Genomic DNA, 24,474 nt, shown 5'->3' on the forward strand with positions numbered 1-24,474 from the left:
CAACTTCAGCTGGGCCCTGAACTCCCGCATTATACAATGGTAGAAATTATAACTACTATTACTATGAGCCAAATCTCTGCCGCATCTGACACTGGTGATTACTCAAACTCTCCCCTCTTCAGCTTCTTCAGCGCCACCGTTTCCTGGTTCGCTTCGTGCTTGTGCAACCATTCCTGTCCCCTTCGTGCCTTCCTCTCCCCGTCCCTGAAATTCTGATGTCCCCTGTGGCGCCAACCTCAGCCTTGTTCTTTCCCTTCTATGCACTCCCGAGACAGGGAGCCCCACTCTTAGAATTGTAACTCACACCTGAGCTCTCTCCAGGCTTGAGGCTGACATACCCATCTCGCCCTGGACATCCCATCTCGGCGGTCCACGAGCGCCTCACAGTCAACACTTTGTAAACAGACTCATCGCCTCCATCACCACACCCACCTGGCCATCATACTCCATTCTCTTATGCTGTCAACTGAGTCGGTGGCACTACCATATCCCAGTCACTCCAGCCAGACCCCCAGAAGTCATCCTCCACTGCTCCTTCTCTCAGTCCTATGTCCCCTCCACAAATTTCCCCAAATTTACCTCTAATTTTTAATTATTTCTGACTACGTCTAGTTTCATTTCCTGAGTAAGCCCTGCCCCTCGATTCCTATTCAGCAGTGACCACTGCTCTAACTCAGTCCTTCTTGGCTCTCACCTCCGCTACTGGCCTCCCTACCCCCATTCTCTCCCTCCTACAAGCCACTCTACAGATACAGCCAGAGACCTCACTAAAATGCAAATGTGATCATACCCCTCCTCCTGAAGAGCCGTCAGTGGCCTGCTTCCCAAACAGCCAAAAGTGACTAATTCCACCATCACTGGCTGGCCCTGTGCAACCCCACCAGCTTCTTCTCTAGCCTCCCTTAGGTTCTGCACTTGATGCCCAGACAACCTCAAAATGCTTTTGGTTCCACAGAGACCTTTCAGGCTCTTTCCTAACTTAATGGATTAACCATTGTTCTCCCCTCTGCCTCCCCTGCCAACCAACTCCTACTCATCCTTCAAGATTCAGCTCGGACACCTTCTCCTCCAAGTTCTGCTCCCCATGTACATACCCTAATCTGGTTCAGGTCCCCTGCCCTGCGCTTGCACAGCCCCCCGAACGTCCCTCAATCACCACACCTTCACTCTGTCTTTCTTCCTCACCGGACTTGCGAGCAGGGCTGGGTTTTTTTTTCTGTATCCGTGCCTCGCTCAGTTAATGCGAAAACAACAGACTGCCATGCTAACAATAATAAAATAGCATGGAACCATTGGCCACAACCTTCGATCCCAAAGGCAACGACCCAGGTAGCTATCTGGTTCACAGGCATGGCCTTGCCTCCCAAACATCCTTCATCGCCATCTTGTTGTCTTTACGAGAATGGGCATCGTCCAATATGGCAGCCACTGGCCCCCTGTGGCTATTGGGCACTTGAAGTGTGGTTCGTCTGAAGTGAGATGTGCTGTAAGCACACTTGCACTTCAGAGATGACACTAGGATGAAAAAGATGCTGAACACCTCATTACTACTACTGTTTTACTGCTTACATGTTGAAATGATAACATTTGGGATATATACATTATTAAAGTTCATTTCGCTTGTTTCTTCTCACTTCTTTTAATGTAGCTACTCGAAAATTCAAACATCCACATGTACCTTACGCAGTATTTTTCTTGGATAGCACTAGATTGGACATTCCAAAGGAAATTCTAATGGACTAACGGGCCCTTTCCCCACCCCCTATACTCGTCCCAGCTCTTTTAGAAACTTTCCACCTAAAGCTAAAAATTCAGGGTAGGACAGGCCAGCCACAGAAGCTAATAAAGAAAAATCTCACTTCGGGTGTATCAGACTCACCACATACCTCTTTTTCCTTTGACTTTAATGCCATGGTTAGACCCTGAATGGCTTTATCCCTCTTTAAACTATTTTTCTTTTCTGTAGCAATTTCTCTTTCCTTCTCTCTCAGGTCCTCCTGAAGTGCCTAAATTAGATTAGAAAAAGATTCACTAAGTTGATGCGTTCCAACCAAAATGCACTGTAAATATATCTGTAAGAGCACACTCAAACGCAGTTATTCTATCTTATGCCTGTCACCGTGTGATTAATGTTTCCAAGCAGAGCTGGAGGCAGTAGCGGCAGCTCCCCGCTACGGCGCTAGCGCCCACGGCAACAGGGCTGGGTGAGAGGAAGGGGAGCAGCTCAGCTAAGACGGTGACAGCTACTCCTGCGGAAGCACTCCAGTGCCTTCTGGAATTGCATACAGTCACATCAGTCTTTGAAACCCTACCAGGTTATCTGGGGGAAATAACAGATCATTAATTTCATTCCTTAATGCTACAAAAGCTAGCGGAGAATTTGGTTTGATGGAGACTGAACATATACACGTACAGTCTGAGTTCATTTCTAAAGATAATCACGCTGCCTCCCTCCCGGGGTTTTGTGAGGATCAAATGAGATAATGGACGGCAAGCACTTTCCAAGCTGGCGGGCGCCATACAAATGCCACCTGCCGGGACTGGGGGACACGGAGCAGTGGCAGGTCTGGGTCCCCGCTAGAGCTCGTCCAAGCTACCTGATCTTGGGAAAGAGCCCTCGCGTCTTGGAGCCTCACAAGCCTCATCTGCACAATGGGAATGTCGGCTCCACAGAATTACCGCCAAGCCGGAGAGACCTTCTCTGGAGTCCTGAAAGCCTGCCTGGCGCCCACTGGCATGCCCTAAGTGACAGCTGTTGTCACACCGAACTAACTGCTCTCGGAATAAAGCAAGAGGCAAGGAAAAATCTTCAATACGTTATTTTAAATTGCATCAACATACCTGGATCCTCTCTTCAAAGCGGTGTCTCTCCTTCTGGAGCTCCATTTGTGCGGCCTGAGAAAAGGCATTTATTGGCACCTGGAAGGGACTCACAATCCAACAACTTCCCCAGAACAATTAGAACGAGCATCTCATTTCCTCACTTCTCCCCACCACTGTGGAAGTCACGGAAATAAGTGTCCACTCCTGTCTGTCTCAGCGGATGTCCCGAGTGAAGAGAAATGTAAAGACACGCAAGTAGTCACGCGGGTTGATCACCAGCCCCACAGAGAGTGAACCACAGAGCCGCTGGACGATGAAAAGGGCCAACGGGAGGACAGGGCCCCGTGGGGTTCACGGGAGGAGCAGGAGACGTGGGCTGAGTACAGCCAAAAACTAACCAGTGAGGCTACAGAAATCACTGTCCCACGGCAGGGACAAAGAAGACTGCTCCATAAAAAAAACTCAAGACTTTCCCTGAGCATCTAGAACATCCCACACTGTGAATGTAGCACATGCAGCAGCCACCCCTGGTCCGACAAAAACTGGGAGGTCTCAGCTAGGCCCCCCTGCGCTGCCAGGCCCCGGCCACTGTCTTGCAGGCCCTCTGGGAGGCTCTGGGCTCTGCTACTAGCAACCCACCTCTTGGAGCCCAGGAAAAGAGAGCAACTCGTCTGAGCCCATTTCTAAATTCCATGAGGAGCCCGTGATCAGAGTGGCTGGAAGGACTCGATGTGGCAGTGTGCTGGACTGCCTCGCCGGCCGCCGGGCCCAGCACCACTTAGTTCCCTTCCCTCATGGCCTCTAACCACAAAGGTAAAAGAGGTACTAAGTTTTATCCCACGAAAACCCAAAGGGCGAAAATAAAGTCCCCCGGCAACAACAAATCAACACACGGTAGAAGAGGCAAGCAGGTATGGACTGCTTTTTTAACCGACTCTGTCTGAACATGAGGCCGGAAGGCGGGGAGACATGCCAGGGCCCCCGACAAAGGAGGTTCCTGCTAATTCCTCGGCTGCCGAGGAGCTAATATTTGGAAGCAGTCTGTGTGTGACTCGTGGGGACCGAGTGTGCACCCCATCTGCCACAGAGGAGTCCGGGGTGCTATTAAAGTCCCCCTCTACACCCCGCCGGCTCACCTCAGCTCCTCTCTCCTGTTCTCCCCTCGGAGCCGCAGAGAGTGCTTGGAGCTCCCCAGACGACACACTCTCATCAGGACATGCCATCTGAGATGTCTCCTCTTTAAGGCACTGAATTAAAGCTTCTTTGCTCTTCAAAGACAGCTTCAACTCCTCAATCAGTCTAAAAGCGAACAAAATTTAAATATTAATTCTAAGCTGTTCTCTGAGCTCAGTGGAAGAGGAGGAGGCAGGAAATGGGGCCAGACATCGTCAAAGTAGACATGCCCAATGACTGAGCAGGAATGGAATCGCACCGTGCAGGTCGGAGAGCAAGGGCCAGAATCCGTGTGACATTAACTGTCCCCTCACCTCCAGCCTGGCCCCGGTAGATCCAGCCTCGGAGCTGCCAGACTATGGTCTGACAGAGCCACCCCCGGGCTCAGACTTTCAACAGCCCTCGCCACAGACGGCAGCGGACTACTAATTTTTTTGGCCAAGAATCCTCTCTGCAAAAGAAATCGGGCGCTGGAGCCTGAACAAACACAACTGATAAAGCGGAGCTGTCCCGATGAGTGGGCAAAAACAGAGAACCTCTCTCTCTCGCTCCTCAGGGCAACGTTTAAAATACACTGACTTTCCAGATAAAGGGCAAACTCGTGCGCAAGGCAGGCAAGGCCCTAGCTTTCCGGGCCCAGAAGATCAGAGGCCCTGCTGGCAGCTGCAGTTTCCCCTCTCGCAGGAGGCCACCACCCGCTCCCTCACCACCCAGGAGCCTCGCTTCCAGCTCTCTCCACAAGCCAGGCCGTCTTGTGCCTCCAGACCTTTGCTCACACTCGTCCCCCCACCCAGAATGCCCTTCGTGATCCATCCCAGCCGCCTGCTAACACACGCCCGTCACCCTGCCCGGGACTTAGGCGTGACCTCCCCTGGAGAAAACAGTGCCAGCCACACCCTGAGGGCCCCATGCGGGTAGAGCTGAACACCTTCTCAAGGCCACCAATTTATGCTCCCTGACCGTGGCCAAGTTATGTAACCTCTATGCAACTGCATTTCCTCGGCTATGAAATGGGGATACCTTGCTCATGTGGATTAGAGAGAAAATGTTTAAAACAGCCCTACAGGGCGCCTGGGTGGCTCAGATGGTTAAGCGTCTGCCTTCGGCTCAGGTCATGATCTCAGGGTCCTGGGATCGAGTCCCGCATCGGGTTCCCTGCTCAGTGCAGAGCCTGCTTCTCCCTCTCCCTCTCCCTCTGCCACTCCCTCTGCTTGTGCTCTTCTGTCTATCTCTCTGTCAAATAAATAAATAAAATCTTTAAAAAAAAAAAAAAATAAAACAGCCCTACATACCTCCAGGCATATAGCACAACTCCACAAATGACAGTTGCTGTAAGTATTATTTTTCCTTAACATTCAACAATTAGCATTTTGTCAGAGAGCCCTCCAAACAGCCTTTCTGTAGCTGAGCCTCGAAAACAACTTGAATGGTAGGAAGAGCAAAGGCCTGAGAGTCGGAGAGCTTCCCTGGCTCCCAGGGGGAAGGTCCAGAGTCAGCTAACAGTAGTTAAAGGCAGCAGGCAATGCACTGGTGCTCTGGTCTGAATGTTTGTGGCCCCCCAAAATTCAGATATCAAAATCCTAACCCCCTCAGGTGACAGGATTAGGACGTGGGGCTTTGGGAGGAGAGTAGGTCACGTGAGTGGAACTCATGAATGCGAGCAGTGCCTGGCAAATGAGGCTCCAGAAAGATGCCTGACCCCTTCCACCACACAGGGATGCAGTGGGAAGTCTGCAGGCCGGAAGAGGGCTCTCACCCGGCCATGCGGCCACCCTGGTCTCCCAGCCTCCAGAACAGTAAGAAATAAAGTTCTATTGTTTGTGAGCTACCCAATCTCTGGTATTTTGTTATAGCACCCCAAACAGGCTAAGACAATTAGGCACAGAGGGTACCAGGGCAGCACCAGTGCAATGCCCCCAAATCTTGGACAGAGGAGTAAGATTGCCCTCTAGGGGTTCTACTCTGAAATCATCACAGAATCAGTTGAAGAGGTAAAAGTCACTACCTGTATACTTGAAATGGATGTGCTGTATTGTAGGTAACTTATACTTCGATAAAATTGATTTGTGTTAGTTACCTTAAAGCAAGTCCCAGCAGGGATGGGAATGAGAGAGGCAGGCCCTGTGGGGACTGGGGCCAAACTGGAGCATGGGGCCATCCACAGGAGTGGCCTCAATCCAGCAAGACCATGGCCCAGGCTTGCCACACCTTCCAGGTTTTCAAAAGAGGCTGGAAAACCAAACTTTTACATGAAACTAGGTTTTTTTTAAATAGAGGCAACTAATTCAAACTTTTATTTTTTTTCAAGATTTTCTTTATTTATTTGAGAGAGAGAGAGCACAAGCAGGGGGAGTGGGAGAGGGAGAAGCAGGCTCCCCGCTGAGCAAGGAGCCCGATGCGGGGCTCAATCCCAGGACCCTGGGATCATGACCCAAGCTGAAAGCCGCCCTGGCACCCCTAATTCAAACTTTTAAAAGCACTGTGTAGGCCAAATAAAACATACCTGTTGGCCACATCTGACCTGCAGGGTCCTCAGTGTTAGCCTTAAGGATGCAGACTAGCTCTAAGGTCAGGTCGTAGGAGATCAAGTAGCTAAAGCACATACCTTTCAAAAGGGTGGAGGAAGCCCAGAAAGCCATCAGCGGTGCCCATCCACAACAGGCCAATCTGTACGGCACATCTGGATCCATCTCACCAGGGCAAGCCCAAGCACCCCCGTTCCAAGTCCGCTTAGCAGCTCACCTTCTGACCTCCATTTAGCTCGTGGGCAGGCCTGCCCTGAGGGAGGGAATATCTGACCCTAGTCCCAGGAGAGTTCCACCAGACAGGCCCACACCCCACGTGAGCAGATATCCAGAGGTGGCCTCTGGCTGCCGCACTGGCCTCTGGGAGTGTGGCTGGGGCACATCTATCTGTGAGAGACAGCCGCTTGGGCAGGACTAACAAATCAGGCTTCTGTGCCTATCCAGCCAGGCCTGTGGGAAACCCCAAGAAGATGCAGCCTTTGGCAACGCCCTGACCTGACCGCCCACACACGGAGACCCCACCACCTATACCACATTAAGTCCTCAATAAGCATCAACCCTTCCCAAATTCCCCCTTCCAAAAAGATGAGAAGCCAAGCTTCTGTGGCATATGCTAACAAAGACCACTTTCTTCTATGACTACCTTCACATGCGCCAGGCTCCACACCATTCTTTGCACAAGCTTTCCCTCAGGGTGGCAAGGCCTTCCCTGACCCACACCCAAGCACACCTGATCACCACCTTGCTTTTGTCACAGCACAGAACCCTGAATTTACCTCTAACACCAATCACAATACTTTTTTTTTTACCCATCTGTCCCCTCTCCCATGCTGGGAGTGCCATATAAGGAAGAAAGTGCTCATCTCTCTATTCCTGCCACCTAACCCAAGGCCATGCTCAGTAGCTGGTCAACGAATGAATCGACAGCTCCTTTAATCTAGCCTTAATCCATATACCCAAGCACCTTCTAGACTCACTCTTGGATGTCCATGATCCCTCAACCCAACATGTCCCAATTGAGAGCTTATCTTCCCACTCCTCCCACCCAAAAACATCTGCTCTTTGCCCCTTTCGTTCCCCAAACTCAGCACACTGTACCACCATCCTACAGTTGCTCACGCTCAAACCCTGGGTGAGGAGGTATCTCTGCAGCCCTTTCCCTCATCCCCAAACTCATCAATGATCAAGCCCCTCAAGCCATCATGTCAATTCTACCTTCCAAGCAGCTCTGCCTGTTCTTCTCCATGCTAGTTCCGTCACCTCAGTCCTGGTCACCATGATCTCTTGTCTGGACTTCTCCATCAGCCTGAGAGGCAGTCTTTACACCCAGCCCCACCACCAACTCATCCTCTAGGGGCAGCCAAAGGGATTGCTCTAAATTACAGTCTGACCCTGACACCACCCCATTTCCATCCTTAACTCGTCAGCAGCTTGTCACATGCCCTGAAGACAAAACCCAAACTATTCAACAAAGCCCACATGATCTGGCCAGCTTCCCTTTCCTCATCTCTTCCACCTTCCTTCCAGAACACAACTCTCCAGCCATGCTACAGTTGTGTTAAGTCCCCGGGTCATGCTCTGTGCCCTCAGGCTTCTGAACTTCCATACATGTGGTTCCCAATGCCCGAACACCTTTTCTTCCTCCAAGTAATTCCTCCTTTCTCCTCATACTTCCACTGGGAAGCCTTTCCTAATCCCTCTAAACGAAATTAGGAAGATGTTATGTTAACCCAGCATGTATCCACCTGGCCCTTCTCTGCTCTTGCCCTCCACTCCTCCCACCTAGCTAGATGACAAGCATACACCTTGACATGAGGTTCCTTAGGAGAGGGACCCAGTCTGTACCATTCATACCTATACTCTAACCACCACTTACTGAGCAGAAGATGCTCAGAAAGTATCTGTTGAACAAAGGGCATAATGATCCAACAGACCAGTGAACTAACTGCCGAGCATCTACTGGGACCCCCGCAGGGCCCTTCCAATCTGCTCTCGCCCACGACCTCTTCTCAAACCTACCCCCAGCCCTCTTGCCCTCTCCCTCCTTACCCTTCACCAGCACCAGGAATTCTGTCTTTTCTTCTTTGGTGGCTGCCCCTGCACATTGTGGTCTCTTCCCTGGGTTCCCTATTTCCAATTTAACTGCTGGAGACCTGCAGGTCCCTCAGGAAAGACAAACCTGTAAACCTTCTAAGGGCTTCACTGCTCATCAGCTGGGAGAGATACAAGGAAACATATAAATAATTTGTATGGAAAAGGATTCCAGACTCTCACAGTACAGTGCCTGAAAAGGCTGCTACCCTGAGGGGGAGGCCCAGCCAAAAAAAACCACCCGTCTAGAGAGGCTTCTCTCCTAGCCACGTAATGGACAAAAACACTCATTCACTCAATGCTGAGGTCCTACACCACACAGAGAACTCTGTTTCCTGACTCGTCCTTAGATTCATCCCAAAACTTCAGTTTTCCAGATCAAAGCTAAGAAAAGGTTGCAGCACACCAAATAAATGCTAGCTCCTCCAGACACTGAAGCTAGGACACTGAATAAGTGGAAACCATGGCCTCTCCCTCAGTCTATTCATTCCTCTTTTATAGATAATCCTAAAACATGAAAACAAGGTGCAGACTCAAATCTCATAAGGCCAAAAGAAAAGCAAACAGCAGTTGGGGAGTTGGGGCAACTGAGCACCAGAACCCAAACAACACAGTGGGCCCATCACATCAATCGCAAGTCAATGAATAACCAAAAAAAAAAAAAAAGGAACCAGAATCAGTATCCTCTTTTTAAGGAAATAGGAAAGTAGATCATTTGCTTTAGAACAATTTCTATCAAATTCCAAACGAGCTTGGCTCTTCAATGGATAGGTCACAGGTTAGCCAGAAGTTTCACTTATATTTAGTTGACACAACCTTCCACCTAGTGACCAGCAAAGCAAGGCAAGACTATCAAAATGTAAGGTTCATGATAAAGAAGAAAACCTCAACTCTCTCCTGACCAGTTTTGATCAAAAGTTTGGTTGTAAGACACGAGCATTAAAGACTACCTAAAGACTCCAGGTTTTCTCACGGTGGGGGAGCAGAGAAAGGTGGGGCGGAAGAGTAGGAAGGGAACACCCTTCCGCCATAAAAGACTCCCTATGGCCCATCCATTTCTCTGGACTACATGGCACACATTTTATTCTTGGACCAACAGAGAGCTCTGTACTCGGTCTACACTCTTTTGGCCCCTCGCACTGTACTAATCTGGGCCCTCGGCCTGCATTAAAAGACATGATAAGGGGCGCCTGGGTGGCTCAGTCGGTTAAGCATCTGCCTTCGGCTCAGGTCATGATCCCAGGATCCTGGGACTGGGCCCTGCGTCGTCGGGCTCCCTGCCCAGCGGGGAGTCTGCTTCTCCCTCTCCCTCTGCTCAACCCCCACCCACTTGTGCTCTCTCTTACTCTCTCGCTCTCAAATAAAAATCTTTAAAAAGAAAAAAAGACATGATGAAAAACAGGTCCCACAAACTCAACAGATATTGTGGGGATATAATCACATACTGTTCCCTCTGAGAAGATTCACAAGAGAAATTTCTCCCCAACAATATCAAGTAAAACTGGGCTTCTCCTGAATTCCTGGCTCATTTTCTCTTGTGAGCAGTGTGACTCTTACATTCATCAAGACTGTTTTTCTCTCTTTCCTTTGGTTACCAGGAAGCTTACAGCCAAACTGAAGGCTACGTCTAGTATCTGAACAGAACATTTTGGCAGGAATTTCTATCTATAATTCTATCCCTGTCCTCATATCCCTACCCTATTCCTTTTCCCTCCACCCTGATCTTACTCCAGGTTTTCTCACGGTGGGGGAGCAGAGAAAGGTGGGGCGGAAGAGTAGGAAGGGAACACCCTTCCGCCATGCTGCCCGAGAAACGAATGTCAGCGCATCACAGAGATAAGAGCCAGACCTGTCTTTCTGCTCCAGGACCACAGCCATGTCCAAGTCCCCCTCGTGCCTCTTCTTCATCTCCAAAAGCTTGTTTTCCAAGCTCAACCGAAGAGCCTTCTCTGTTTCTGTCCCCACAAAGGCCTTTTCCAGTTCTGCTTGGGCAGCTTTCACATCCTAGAGTTAAATTAAATGTATTTGATGCAATTTTTCAATACAATTGGGAACATTTTGAAAGGAAATTGGATTAAAATATAAATATTTATGACTTTTTCTCCAGCACATTTCCCCTCTTTGAATTGTACTATACATGGGAAGAATCAGTAATAAATACATTTGCCAGCCATTTTTCCCTCTTGTATCCTGAAGAGTAACAGGCATTTCCAATGGAAAAGACTCAACTCTACAAAAACTCTATTTTTGGGTTTGAAAAATCAGATCAATATTTACAGCTTGAATGAGAACAAGGAGAAATGTGCCTCTCAATACTTAAACATACATAAATTCCGGAGTCCCCATAACCTCCATACAAATTCATCCCACACCCAACCACCCCCTCCCTATTTCTTTTAAGATGATGACTACACAATTCTCAAGTACATTTTCTCTATCTCCAAGGTGACGTCGGTGGTGAAAAACTATGTTCTTCCTGAGAGCTCAGAGAGGCCAACAAAGAAATTATCTAAATCACGCAGGCAGGGCCCACGTTGGGGAAAAGGGCCCTGGAGCTCAGGAAAGTGACCTGGGGGTAGATCTGGATCTCCAAGTGCCCACGGCCTCTGACTACATCACAAAGATAAAAGTCAAATCAAACTGGGTTCAAAACCCAGCTCTCCTACTGACTTGCTGTGGGACGCTGCGTAGTCATGTAGCCTCTCTGGGCCCCAGCTTATCCATAAAGCAGGGGATCACCACCATCCCATCAAGGAGCTGCTCTGGGACTCTGTCAAAGGCTTGCTACATCACAGGGAGCTCAAAGTAACACTGGCTTCCTCTCCCCTGCCCCTTCCCTCCACAGTGCCGCCCCCATCACTGCCCCCACTTGGGTGGGGGAGAAGGCCTCTCCTCCGCATGAGGCTTGCCTGGCAAGTGCAGTGATAGCCGGGAAAAATCATTTCCCGATACTCTGAGACAACAAACAAAACCTATTTACTGAGTGCCTGTTAAATGCCAGGCTTTGAGCAAGGAGCTTGATTTCTCTTATCTCTGTTCCTTACCTAACCCTAAACAGTTACGCGCTGAGAGACACCCTACAGCAGTTTAGAATGCAGATTCCACAGCCAGAGCACCTGGCGTTCCTGCCGGTGTGACCCTGAGCAAGGCACTTGGCCACCCTGTGCCTGGGTCATCATGTTTCTGTTTTTGTTTTTAAAAAGAATGATAGAAGTATTTACCTCACAGGCCTCCTGAAGGGACAAACTGAAAGGATGCATAAGAAGGGTGCCTCCCACGGGCTGGCCCCCCACACACTGCTCGGACCACGGCTGCTAGGACAACCACTGCAGACGAGGCAGCAGAGGCTCAGGGAAGGGGACAAGGCTAACCAGCGGCAGAGCAGAAGGTCAACCCAGCACGGAGGCAGTCACGCTGACACCCTAAAACACCAGGCGGCGCTTCCCGGGGAACACAGGATGACTGAACCAACAATGACATTTTTACTAAAACTCAGAATTTGGGGTTGGAAGGCTCTTGTTTCAGTTCCAGCTCTACCACTGATGACTAAGCTTCCCTCCCTCTCAGAGCCGTGTCCTCATCTGTATTTGGGACCTAGAATCTCTACAGCCTCGCGGGGCCAGTGCAAACACCATGAATGGAAAAGACCACTCTGGGCTGCAGAGTATAGCCCCGGGGCATCTGCCCTCTGGACCCAGAAGCGCTTTGTGCTGCCATCCCTCCTCGTATCTAAGAAGAGCCAGGGTTTCAGGTGGAGATTGGGAGATGGGCCAAGAGACTTCAAAGACCGAGAATGAAGTTAACTAGTGTCACTGAACACTAGCTTAATATGGACGGAAACTTTTAACACCTAGGAGACAGGATTTTTTAGCCAAGACACATCCTGCCTCCATCACGGTCACAGGAAGCGCCTGAGAATGAGCAGAAGGAGGGGCTCCATGCGGTGTCTCCCCAAGAAGAGGCATTCGGTGAACACCAGGGTGACGTGGGATGGAGGCCAGGTACCGGGGACCGGGCTGTATGGGCATGCGACGGCCTGCAAAGCGGAATCACTTCCAGGCTTAGCGCGGGTTAGGGGAGCCGCTCCCCATCTCCGGGCCTGTTTCCTCCTCTGTAAAATCAAGGGCCTGAACTAGGTAAGAAGAGCAGTACTGCCGCAAGAGCAGGGGCTTGAAAATCAGCAGTTGCAAATTTAAATCCAGGATCACACTTAGACTGGTCAGTTTTCTGTACGTCGGTGTCCTCATCCGCGGGAATGAAGACAATGGCCAGGACTCAGGGTGTGAGGGTACAAATTCTATACGCAAAGCGCCTAAGACAGGGCTGGAACCCACAAGCTGCTCATAAGGGCGGCTCCCGTTTCTGCTGAAACTCTGAAAGTTTAGGGTAGAAGGAACAAAATTCTGCCCCCTCCACTCTTAACCCACTGTCAGAACACAGTCTCCTCAGGGTGTCCACACTTGCCTCTTCTAAATGGACTATTCTCTTGGTTAGGAGATCTTCAACCTGCTGCACCTTCTTCTGAGCATCTTCTTTCACCCGCTGAACCTCGGAGCCGCCCCCTTCAGCGAGGCTCTCAACTGCTTTGCTGCAAAAAGAGGCAAAAGTGTAAACTCCACGCGGGGACAGTGGGACAGGGATTTCAAAGGCCCCCAGAGAGACAAGGAATATTTGTTCATCACTTTTCCCATAGACCTGTGCTGTTCTTTTTTTTTAAATTAGTATTTGTAATTCAAAAACATAGATAATGCAATATATGAATGTATCAAATCAATCAACATATACACCTTAAACTTATACATTACATGCCAAGTATACACCAATTTAAAATACATATAAACACAAATTAAGAAAGGAGAATCATCTATAATCTTACCGGTCAGAAGAACTAAGTTAACATTTTAGCATACAGCCTTACAGACATTCTCTACAAAAAGAGAATCATGTATCTATGATCTGATTTTATCATTTAACACACTATAAAATTCCTTCTGGGTCAATAAATATAAATATCATTTTTAGAGGCTACATATTAATTCATGTGTAAAATATACTGTAATATATAAAATCAATCCCCTATTTTTTTACTGAAGTACAGGTGACACACCTCAATCCCCTATTTTTAAAACATTCAGATGGAAAAAAAATTTAGATTTCTAACTTTACATGTTTGTCTGAAAATACTTCTAAAGCACAAAGCCCGTTATAAAGTACTCAAATGTTAGTGTTATTATTTATTATATTACAAACAATGCTATACAAATTGTGGAAAGAGCCAAGATGTCCATCGACAGATGAATGGATAAAGAAGATGTGGTATATATATACAATGGAATATTATGCAGCCATCAAAAGGAATGAAATCTTGCCATTTACAATGACATGGATGGAGCTAGAGGGTATTATGCTGAGCAAAATAAGTCAGAGAAAGGCATGTATCATATGACCTCACTGATATGAGGAATTCTTAATCTCAGGAAACAAACTGAGGGTTGCTGGAGTGGTGGGGGGTGGGAGGGATGGGGTGGCTGGGTGATAGACATTGGGGAGGGTATGTGCTATGGTGAGCACTGTCAAGTGTGCAAGACTGTTGAATTACAGATCTGTACCTCTGAAGCAAATAATACATTATATGTTAAAAAAAAAAAAAGAAGAAGAAGATAGCAGGAGGGGATGAATGAGGAGGGGGAAATCGGAGGGGGAGACGAACCATGAGAGACTATGGACACTGAAAAACAAACTGAGGGTTTTAGAGGGGAGGGGGGTGGGAGGATGGGTTAGCCTGGTGATGGGTATTGAGGAGGGCACGTTCTGCATGGAGCACTGGGTGTTATATGCAAACAATGAATCATGGAACACTACATCTAAAACTAATGATGTAATGTATGGGGATTAACATAATAAAAAAAAATAAGCAATGCTATAATAAAAGCATCCTTGTATGTTTATTATCTAGTGATTTCCTAGGGTCAATTCATACAAAGGGAATTACTGAGTCACAGGGTGAGCACACGTCTAAGACTTTTGAAAGCTATTGCCAAATTTCCCACCAGGACACTTCCAACAAAGTACCCCTCCACCAGTGGCAGGAGAGGGGGAGAGATGGTCTGACAAACCAACGTGCAAAGGAGCAGCATGCCACAAAAATAAATCTGAGGGATCAAGGGCTTTTATACATCAGCTGTTGCCAACCGGAGCGGAAAGCATTTTAAATACAGCATGATCCGTCTGTTGAGCACCAGCTACCACTTAGGGTATGAGGAGAGGAGTCTGCGAGAGCAGCCCCCGCTCCGTAAAGTGCAGAGTTCACACTGCTGTGGCACCACAGAATATTCTGTCCAGTGGACGAGGAGCGGTGGGGATGACACACCAAAATCAGACCCGGGACCGCAACCACGGACGCCTTTCATTTTGGTTCTCCTCAAAAGAAAAATAGTGTCAGATACGAATTTGTGAGACATATACTCAGAGCAGTTCTCATCAGATTTCTAAAATGATTGCAGGTTTCCAGAAGGCAGAATAATAAAGGAAATGGCTCCACCTAAAGCTGGTTTCTCGAAAAAACTGCAACAGAACAGATTTATTCACCACCAGCCTCCCATGCCCTACTTTAGGGGTGTATAAAATGTTCCCAACCAAGAACCGTGTGATCAGACACTCACATGTACAGGCCATGTGAATTTTTGACTGAGAACAATGGAAAGTCAAGAGGGCCATACTTGCTGCCCAAGTATCAAACATGAGTTGCCTGCAAACAAAGACTTTATTCATACCGTGCTTCCTTTCACCAATAAGCCTTCAGAAGGCCCCAGTGTCATGACATCATTTTAATGGAATTCAATGTGAACAACTGAAAGAAAGAACACGGACTCTGAAGCTTGAACAGATTTGCTTCCAAAAGTAAACTCTATATATGTCCTCAATGCGCCTCTGGGTGAATCACCTCTTACAGACAGGACAGCCTCTGAGAACTCATGTGCTAACACTGTGGTGGCCACAGCAAGGTGCCCCTTCCTCTCTGATCCGAGCGCCGCCTGCTGTCCCTGAGGCCACCACCGCCCCTGCTGGGATGCTATGACAGGCCTCAGTCTACCCCTCTGAGCCGAGAACAGGTCCTCCTCTGGCTAGAACCAAGCCACCACCACTGCAACCTCCTGACTAACGCCATGAAATGTCCTCGGCCCCCACTCCCTCAGCTCATTTCTCCATCAGTGCCGTCCAGAGTTCACAGGGATCCAGTCGTTTCTATCACTCCTCAAGAGGTCTTACATACGGCTTAAAGAATTCCAGACTAGAGGCTTTTCTTCCTGAGCCTTGGATATGGGATGTTTCCAGTCCTGAATTCCCACTAACCACTGCAAGGGTTTTAGCCCTTGGGCTTTACAGAACCTCCTCTAGGGAACGGTTCCTTCTAGCCCCACCTCCCCCAACCCGCACCCCAACCCCTGCCCAGCGAGGGCAAATACACCATCTCCTTCCTATTGGTCCGGATCGAACCTTGGTGTTTTATAGTCAGAATCATATACGTTGTCAAGAGGCAGACTACAATTTTTAACAAGTACTGGTATTATTCAGTTTGTTTGCATTTTAGTTATACCAATAAAATATATTCCCAATAATAAATGTTCCAACTTTTCATTTATCATCTTTGTATTTTACAGTTACTGTAGCAATAAAATTTATACTCAGCAGTATGGTGCAATTTTCCTCTACTAATGGAATTATTATTTTTGTTTGTGTTTTAAAGCTACAGAGATAAAATTTACTCCCGACAATATGTCTGCTTTTGTTTTTAATGTCCCCTTATTGTAACTGATAAATATAGCAATGAAAAGCCAGCACACATACATGTTTACTCCACAGCAAGGCAGAGTGGGCTCCAGAGCCAGACCCATCCCAGCTCTGTTACCAACCTGGGCAGGCCCCCCCCCAACTCCTCTGAGCCCCAGTTTTCTCCGCACTGAAATGGGAATACCGGCTGCCTCACATCATTGTTGTAAAATTGATAAAGCGTGTCAAGTGCCTGGCACAGGGTCTGGGGCAAAGTAGGATCTCAATAAATGCCAGTTCACTCCCCCTACCCTGTCTCTCCTGATAGAATCTGGGCCAAGAGACAAGAGAGAGAGCAAGAACTAAGGCGAGGCAAGAGTGGGACAAAGTGGTCTAATCCAGTATTTCACCTGATACAAAAAAGAACCTTCTTATTATAAATACCACCCCCCCGCTACCCCTTTTAACTGTCAACACTTCCTCTTGATTCTTTCCATTCTAATTATAGTTCTTGAGAAAAAGCAGGGGCTTTTCCTGTGACAGGTCCCATATCTCCCACCCGCCCCCGCCCACCATAAAAACCACCACCATAAAAGCGTCAAAGGGAGTTGAGAGCATTAATAAAGGTTATTTTTCCACCACAAGAATGTACCACACACACGCTTGGAGGTGCTGGGCAGTTAGGGGAAAGGGAAAGGCACATTTCGCAGGGATGTGGTAGACACTATGCTTGTCCTATGGTGGGCAAAGCGCACAAAGGCCCCACAAAGGTGGAATGGCTGAGAAGCCCCATATTCCGCTAAAGGAGAAAAGGCTCTTGTCTTGGCTTTAGAAGACATAGAGTCATGTTGAAGAAATAAGAATCACACACATGAAAGTAAAAAAAGAATACGAAAACAGTGCTGGACCAGAAGTTAGGGGCTTGTGTTTGAATCCCAGCTTCGATCACCCTGCTGACGACATGGTGTTCATCACGGTCCTTCCCATCTCCAGGCCTAAATCCCCAACTCTCTAAGCTGAGGTTTTCCTCAAGATTTGCCTAGCTCCCAGGAGAATGATAGCATGCAAATGGAGGCAAGACTGTTTTATAAACTGTAAAGTGCTGGGGCCCCTGGGTGGCTCAGTCGGTTCAGTGTCGGACTCTTGATTTCAGCTCAGGTCATGATCTCAGGATTGTGAGACTGAGCCCCGTGTCAGGCTCCGTGCTGGGCATGAAGCCTGCTTGAGATTCTCTCTCTCTCTCTCTGCTCTTCCCCTCCCCCTCCAAAAAAAAGATATAAATAAATAAACAAACTGTCAAGTGCTGCACACATATGGGAGTGTGATTCTATGCCAGAGAAGCTTGTGAAGAGACTGAAATGCAGGCTCCAGGCAGCCATGTGGGACTCACCATGAGCCTCCATGTCAGGTGAGTAACAGGGAAGGCCTCCGGACTGGGAGGGGACAGAAGACAGAAGTGGTCGGCAGGGCAAAGCTAAAGCAGCAGGAACAGGACATTTTTAGTATCTGTGAGCAGTGTGTGCGATAAAGAGCTGGTGGGGAGAAAGCTACAACAGTTAAGTCATTGTAAACATTCTTAAAAACAGAGCTCATGATCTTAAGCCCCAGTCTAGAAGTCATCCCTGACTTCCCCCTTCCCATCCATTACCCAGCCCTGTTGATTTTCCTCACCAAATGTCTTTCTAACCCACCCTTCCATCTCCATCACTAGTCTCTCACCTAAACTCCCAGGCTAGCCTCCTAACTGGTCTCCCTTCATGCTCTGTCGACAATCACTTCCCACTCAGCATCCACAGTGACCTCCACGAAACTAAACTCTCATTGTGTCCGCTGCTCAAAATCCATGACTGTTTTCCATTTATCTTGGGATAATCCTGCTGTGGCTTCAAGACCCTCCAGGACAAAAGGGAGACCCCACCCCACCCTCCCCATATTTCCTCAGACCTACACGCACACCAGTTAATTCCTATGGGCTCCTCGGATCTCACCTGAGCGCCACCTCCTCAGGGCCCCTTCCTTGTCACACATCTCTATTTGCAGGTCTGCTCCTACTCTATTAGCACTCATCGCTCCTCTTATCTTTCTCACAGCTCTTTTCCCACTTTGGATTCATACATTTATTATTCCAAGTATTTTATCACCATCGCCCCTTCTAGAACATAAGCCCCATGTGTCTGTCTGGATCACCACTGCATCCCCGGGAACCTAGTCCAGTGCAGCCCACAACAGCTGCTTAATATTTTCTGGATAAATTAATAAAACTGGTCAGGCTAAAAAAGGTCTGTTTGGGCAGCCTGGAGAACCTACACATACAAACAGGTGCACGAGCCCTGAAACCATTCAGCCCTGTGTGGCCTGGAAGAGAGCACGCAGCCTTTGTGAGTTTGGGTTCCTGCAGGTACATGCCTGCGAACAAGTCCTAGCCAAGACCTGCAGCAGGCAGGGACAAAACAAACCAAATTCAATTTCTACTACCAACTTCCAGACTTGGTAAAGTGGATTTGACTTCCTGCCAGAGAAATGATGGGCTTCAAAAACAAAAACAAAAAAACAAAAACAAAATAGCAACAGCAACCCAAACAAAACAAAACTTACTACTCTAATTTACTCGTTCACTCACTCATTCATTCGCTCGTTCAGAAAAGAGCACGTGTGCCAGGCCGCCATAACTCAGAGAAGCCCAGGAACCTCTAGTCTCCTCAAAGCCAGCAGCCGTGTGGCACTGAAAGGAATCATATGGCCTGGCCCAGAGCAGTGCAGCTACGTCCTAAACCAAAGACGCCATGCTCCTGGCCCACCATATCCAGCAGGAGCTCAGCTCCTGTGACAAATGAAGCGTTTCTACATAAGCTTTCAGCCACATCCTTGGTGGGTCAGCCCTGGGAAGTCTTATTCCGTGTTCCCCAAGCAAAACTCTGTACGCTTCGGTGTCCCACTGGACCCCCAAACGCCCTCTGTCACTGTACCTCCGTGAGACTCCAGGTGTGCGATACAGCTCACCAGTCTCTGCTGAGCCGCCGGCGTGAGGGGAGGTCTCTGCAAATCCTCAGTACATGGCACAATTACACGGAAAGTGTTTATGAGTGAATGGATTACCTAATCGAGTCACAGACTGCATTCTCTAAACTGGGCTTGTTGTTCAATAAATATTTAAATTAATTATGTGATTAACTAAAATAACAGTTTTCAGCACAACACCTCTTTGAAACAAAATATTACAAGAAACCCCAGTGCACTGAACAGATACAGAAACGAGTTACTCTGAATAAAGCCCTACCCTCTGCGCGCCCAGCCTCACTCACCATGGGAGTCCCTCAGGACCCCTGCCAGCCCCTAGGGCTTTCACAGCAATGAAAATGAACGAGCTACCGCTAGAATTCAGGCCGGGGCTGGACTGCACAAATACAGGGCTGAGGAAAGAGGCCAGGCACAAAAGGGTGCATGTATAGTGTACGAGTCCATTCCTATAAAGTTCAGAAGCGGGCAGAACTGAGGAACGATGCTATCGGCGGTCAGCACAGTGGTTATCCTGGTGGAGAAGGCTAAGTTCTGGGAGCACAAAGGGGACTTCTGGGGGGCTGGTGATGTTCTGGCTTTTGATCTGGATCATAGCCCCATGAGTTGTGTTTGCTTCGTGAAAAGTCATCATGCTGTACCCTTAAGATGGAATCGTTTTCCCCGTTAAGTATGTTACACTTCAAAAGTCTGGTGAAAGATAAATAAAAACGAACACCTCCTTGGCATCCTCAGGGCCCAGGGGGAGCAAACTGGCTTAGAAAGCGCAAGGCTGTGTTCTACTGCCCCACCAGCCTCCACCACCGGGACCCCAGGCGTCCTGCAAGCTGGTGACAGGATGACAGGTACTCACGAGGCTTTGATGAGCAGCTGCTCTCTCTCCTGGAGCTCCCGCTTCAGACTCTCTACTTCCACCTTGAGTTCGATGTTCTTCCAGTCAAGATCAGGAGAGAAAAGAAACACGTAAAATACGGAACACACGAACGTGAACGTCTGCTGTGGGGAGACTGCTTTCAGCACAGACCAACTTACACGGGGCCTATAATAGGCAGATGCTAGATTCAAAACCTCATTAGCCTCAGGGCACAGGGAGAAGGGAATTATTAAACACTGGTGGTCTCAAAAGAAAGCCCTGGATTTCTCAAGACTTGGAACAATTATGTAAATTTTCCAAGCTTCTAATGGCCAGAGCATTCAAACACTGAGGCATAAATGTCATACAAGTGAGGCTGATTTAAAAATTGTTTGCCCTCCACCAAGCAAATTTACAAGCAATTCTGCAGTTTGCTTTTACCATTCCAAGGCAATTACTTCTGGTTGTTTACAATCATGCATGTGGTGGCTGTAGCAGTGGGAACGTGTTACAGCTTCAAAAAAAAAAAAAAAACCCACAACACGTGGATGGTTAGTGGGAGGCCGCATCACTGCCCGTCTCGTTTCAGTGTAAGATCTCAGGTCTATAAGGGACACCACAGTGTTCTCCAACCAACCATCCTCCTCTTAACGGACTGGAATGAAAGGAGTCACACATGGCCTTGGGCTTCTAACTCACGTGAGAACCCAAAGACAGAATCTCTGGCAAACAGACTGCAATGTGAGACAGTGGGGCAGTGGTGGGCTCCCCAAACTGGTCCACAAGTGTATTCCAGACAGAATATTAGATGAACTCAAGTAGGAGAGACTGGGGTCTGAGTGTGTAGTTTGCACGGGGTTGCTATACACCCAGGATTTCTCTGAAATCTTGCTCCTGTTTGGTTTTAATAATTCATGCCAATTTTACATTCTACTCCATAATACATGCATATTATTTGAAATAAAAATCCCATTTCCAGTAAAATTTACAATCTCAGGGGACATGCCTCCCACCTTTCTGCCAAGCAGCCCTGGGAGAACAAGGACCCCAGAATGAGAAGTCATCTGGAATGAAAACCAATCTGTTAATGAGGACAGGGGTTCAAATTCTGCCTCCCCTCTTTATCAGGAGGAAACTGTCGTAAGTCAGTGGCTGCTCATTTATTCCTTCTGTCACGTGACAGATACATACCCATCACCTGTGACAGGCCAAGCATGGGGCTCAGCACTGGGGAAACCGTGGTAAACAAGGCAGACACAGGCCCTGGCTTCATGCTAGCATCAAACATGAAACTGGAAGCACCAGCCTGTAATCGTCCTTGGAAGCACAAGTCCAGGAGGGAAGAAAGCAGAGTTTCTCCTTTTGGGCCACCTAAGCGTCAAATGAACAATACAAGCCCATCTGACACAGGGGATGCGAGGGGGAGCAAATGAGCTAACAGATGAGAAGAGCCTAGCAGACAGGGCGCAAAATTTTCTTCACTGTCAACAACAGGAACTAAACAAGTCATCTGTGAGGCCGAACTTTTTCTAAAAGACGCTGATCTTTGCAGAAAGGACACTGCATGCCAGTGCATCGGTCTTCAACTGGTTCTGTGAAAACCCCTCAAACAGAGGGTTCCTTTTCCACTCTAGGAAGGGCAGAGAGTTTCTGTGTAGGAACTGACACCAGGTATTCTAAACTGCTTTCTGACGAACTAACTGGCACCCCAACCCAGGAATATAAGAGCATGGAGGGCTCACGTGTCCACTAGGCTGTTTTTCTCAAGCCCAATCCCTCAAGTTATAAACTTATACACGTGATAATTAGTTTCCAAACCAAAAATCAAGACACCGTACAAGCTGAAAATGGAGTATCATTATAAAAAAGAATAAAGAAGCTCTTAAACCACTGTTAAGGTATCCAAGATATTGTTAAAGAAAAATGCAAGGTGCAGGACAGAACGTGCCTGCATTTATGTAAAAAGGGGACACACACACACACACACACACAACACACACACACTTGCTTGTGTATACATAAAATTCCTCTACATAAATAATTAATAATATCGGTTAGATCTGGGGAACTAGGAGACAACGGTGGATGAAAGTCTTTTTTAGTGTATTCCTTTGATGTTTTTTTGAATTTTGAGCCATGCACTTATCCAAAAACTTGAAATAAAAGTACAATTAAATCAGGTCATCTAATCAGACTGTGTAAAAAGAAAAAGCTACACAGCATAGGACAATGAGGTCAGTAGGCCTACATTCAAAATCCACCCCTCATAGTAGCTATGTGACACCAAGCAAGTTACTGATCTTCCCTGAACTTCAGTGTCCTCTTCTGAAAGATGAGGATATCTCCACTGCATAGGGCTGTCCTGACCATTAAAATTAAGAGGATGAATGTACAAATGCCCAGGCCAGTGCCTGACACACAGCAAACAATTAACATGCTTTGGCTCCCTATCGCCCTAGAAGTATGTAACCATATTTACATATAAAATGTTTTAGGCTATTGGTTTTTCCTTCAAATTGTGATTGCATCTTCACTCCCTTCCAGAAAACGGGATATTCTCATTGCCTTTCCACCCCCACACTACAGAAAAAAAACTGTCTTAAGGGACAAGGGGGCTTTTCAATTCTTGAAAAGGCTCAGAAGTACAATACAATCCCTCTTCAAGACAAGCCCATTTAAGTTCATCTGCTGGAACTCAAGGAGAGGTCCTTTTCCCCCTTCAAAAGTTTCCACTGGTGCAAACTTCAGAAGAGAAAAGACGGAATAATCCCCAGGCCAATGGCTAATCTACTGGAGAAAGCCAAAAACTGGGCACTGAAATATTGTTTGTACTCAAGTCTTTTCAAGAAAGCCAAGTTCTGTTTTCCACTCTCAGGCAGAGGCCGCCAGGTTGAGACTTCAGACGGGAACAGCCGTTTTTCTCACAGTTTACAAGCAAGTACACAAGGAATCCAGAAGATTGCTTAACAGCACAGAAAACTGACAGTCCTAACTCCGGGCTGCCAAGGGAAGCTCGGTAAGACGATGATGACAATTGTCAAGCACTGACTGTGTGCTGGGGCTCTTCATCTGTCATCTCATTTTAATCCACACAAATAACTCTGTGACGGAGGGATGATCACTTCCCTCCAAAAGCAAGCCCAGAGAGCTGAGGTGACCTGCCCACGGTTAGTTGGTAACAGTAGTTACCTGGAGTCTGCACTTCCAAAGACATTCTACCACTTCACTGCTTTTGTCTAAATTATAAATACTTTAGAAAAGGCAACGGAAATAAAGACAGTAAATCAGAATTCGGATTTTAAAACAAGAGAAAAGATTCCCTTAAAATGAATCTTGTATCTCTTTGCTTAATATTAAGGTCATCCTATTGTCTTTATGCTGCCCATAATCAATTCAAATTAAATGAAAGCAGCTCTGTCTATTCAGGCTAACTCTGAGAACAAATATTAATCAAATTTCTGCTGGGAAGGACTATGAGCAAAGACACCAGGGGTGGCAGTGAAAAGTGGGACCTCACAGTTTTATAGACGTGTTCGGTGGGGCCATCAAATTCCTGTTGCATTCTTTCCTCCAGGAAATAGATGCGGAGCTTTAGATTAAAGTTTTCTTTCTTCAATTCAGTGATTTGCTGGAAAATAAGCACAGAAGGGTTATCAAAAGCAAGGTCTAAAGCATGGTACCTGCATTAATCCCCATAGTTCCTAAGGCTACGAATGGACTGAAATGTTAAATACTACAGAAAACTTCCCTCTGCTGCAAGTGTACCAACCCAGGATTAAGTGGTTCTCACTAGCCAAATTTAAGACAAGCTGAGCACTGGAATGATACTGACTGAGGAAAGAATTCATGTCTCCACACTGATAATAAGTAAGGAAAGAAAGAAAAGAAAGAAAACGGAAGGAAAGTAAGAGGCAAATCTCTTCTTTACAAAAGAAATCCAGTTAATAAATGTAGAAGAATAAAAGGAACGGAAAACCACCATTATACAACCACTACAGTAATAACTGATTCAGGTAAGAATTACCAGTGCTAAAAGCATTAGATAAAAGATCACCGGAGAACATGATATTCACCCAGCTTCAAGATATTATCCCACAGATGGCTTATTAATTACAAAAGGAAAAGCTACCATAACTATTTATTTATTTATTTTAAAATTTACTTACTTGAGAGAGAGAGAGAGCATGCATGTGCATGGGGAGAGAGAGAGAGAATCTCAAGAAG

General features: G+C 47.3%; 1 protein-coding gene across 7 annotated transcripts in view; it reads right to left on the reverse strand.

The window, feature by feature from the left end:
* CDK5RAP2 (CDK5 regulatory subunit associated protein 2) overlaps nucleotides 1-24,474 on the reverse strand; it is a 170,169-nt gene that overhangs the window by 117,605 nt on the left and 28,090 nt on the right. For 5 of the 7 annotated variants that reach the window (XM_078061697.1, XM_078061696.1, XM_078061693.1 and 2 more), the window contains exons 4-11: nucleotides 23,768-23,878; nucleotides 21,264-21,314; nucleotides 20,251-20,327; nucleotides 13,077-13,200; nucleotides 10,462-10,616; nucleotides 3,960-4,122; nucleotides 2,842-2,895; nucleotides 1,887-2,006 (exon numbers count right to left, since the gene is read on the reverse strand). In XM_078061697.1, coding sequence (XP_077917823.1) covers nucleotides 1,887-2,006; nucleotides 2,842-2,895; nucleotides 3,960-4,122; nucleotides 10,462-10,616; nucleotides 13,077-13,200; nucleotides 20,251-20,327; nucleotides 21,264-21,314; nucleotides 23,768-23,878 — 855 coding nt within the window. The remainder of the gene's footprint in view (nucleotides 1-1,886; nucleotides 2,007-2,841; nucleotides 2,896-3,959; nucleotides 4,123-10,461; nucleotides 10,617-13,076; nucleotides 13,201-20,250; nucleotides 20,328-21,263; nucleotides 21,315-23,767; nucleotides 23,879-24,474) is intronic. The other 2 variants (XM_036107749.2, XM_036107748.2) reach the window with 1 other exon arrangement.

The sequence above is a fragment of the Halichoerus grypus genome, chromosome 14 (assembly GCF_964656455.1).
Source record: "Halichoerus grypus chromosome 14, mHalGry1.hap1.1, whole genome shotgun sequence".
NCBI classification, from domain to species: domain Eukaryota; kingdom Metazoa; phylum Chordata; class Mammalia; order Carnivora; family Phocidae; genus Halichoerus; species Halichoerus grypus.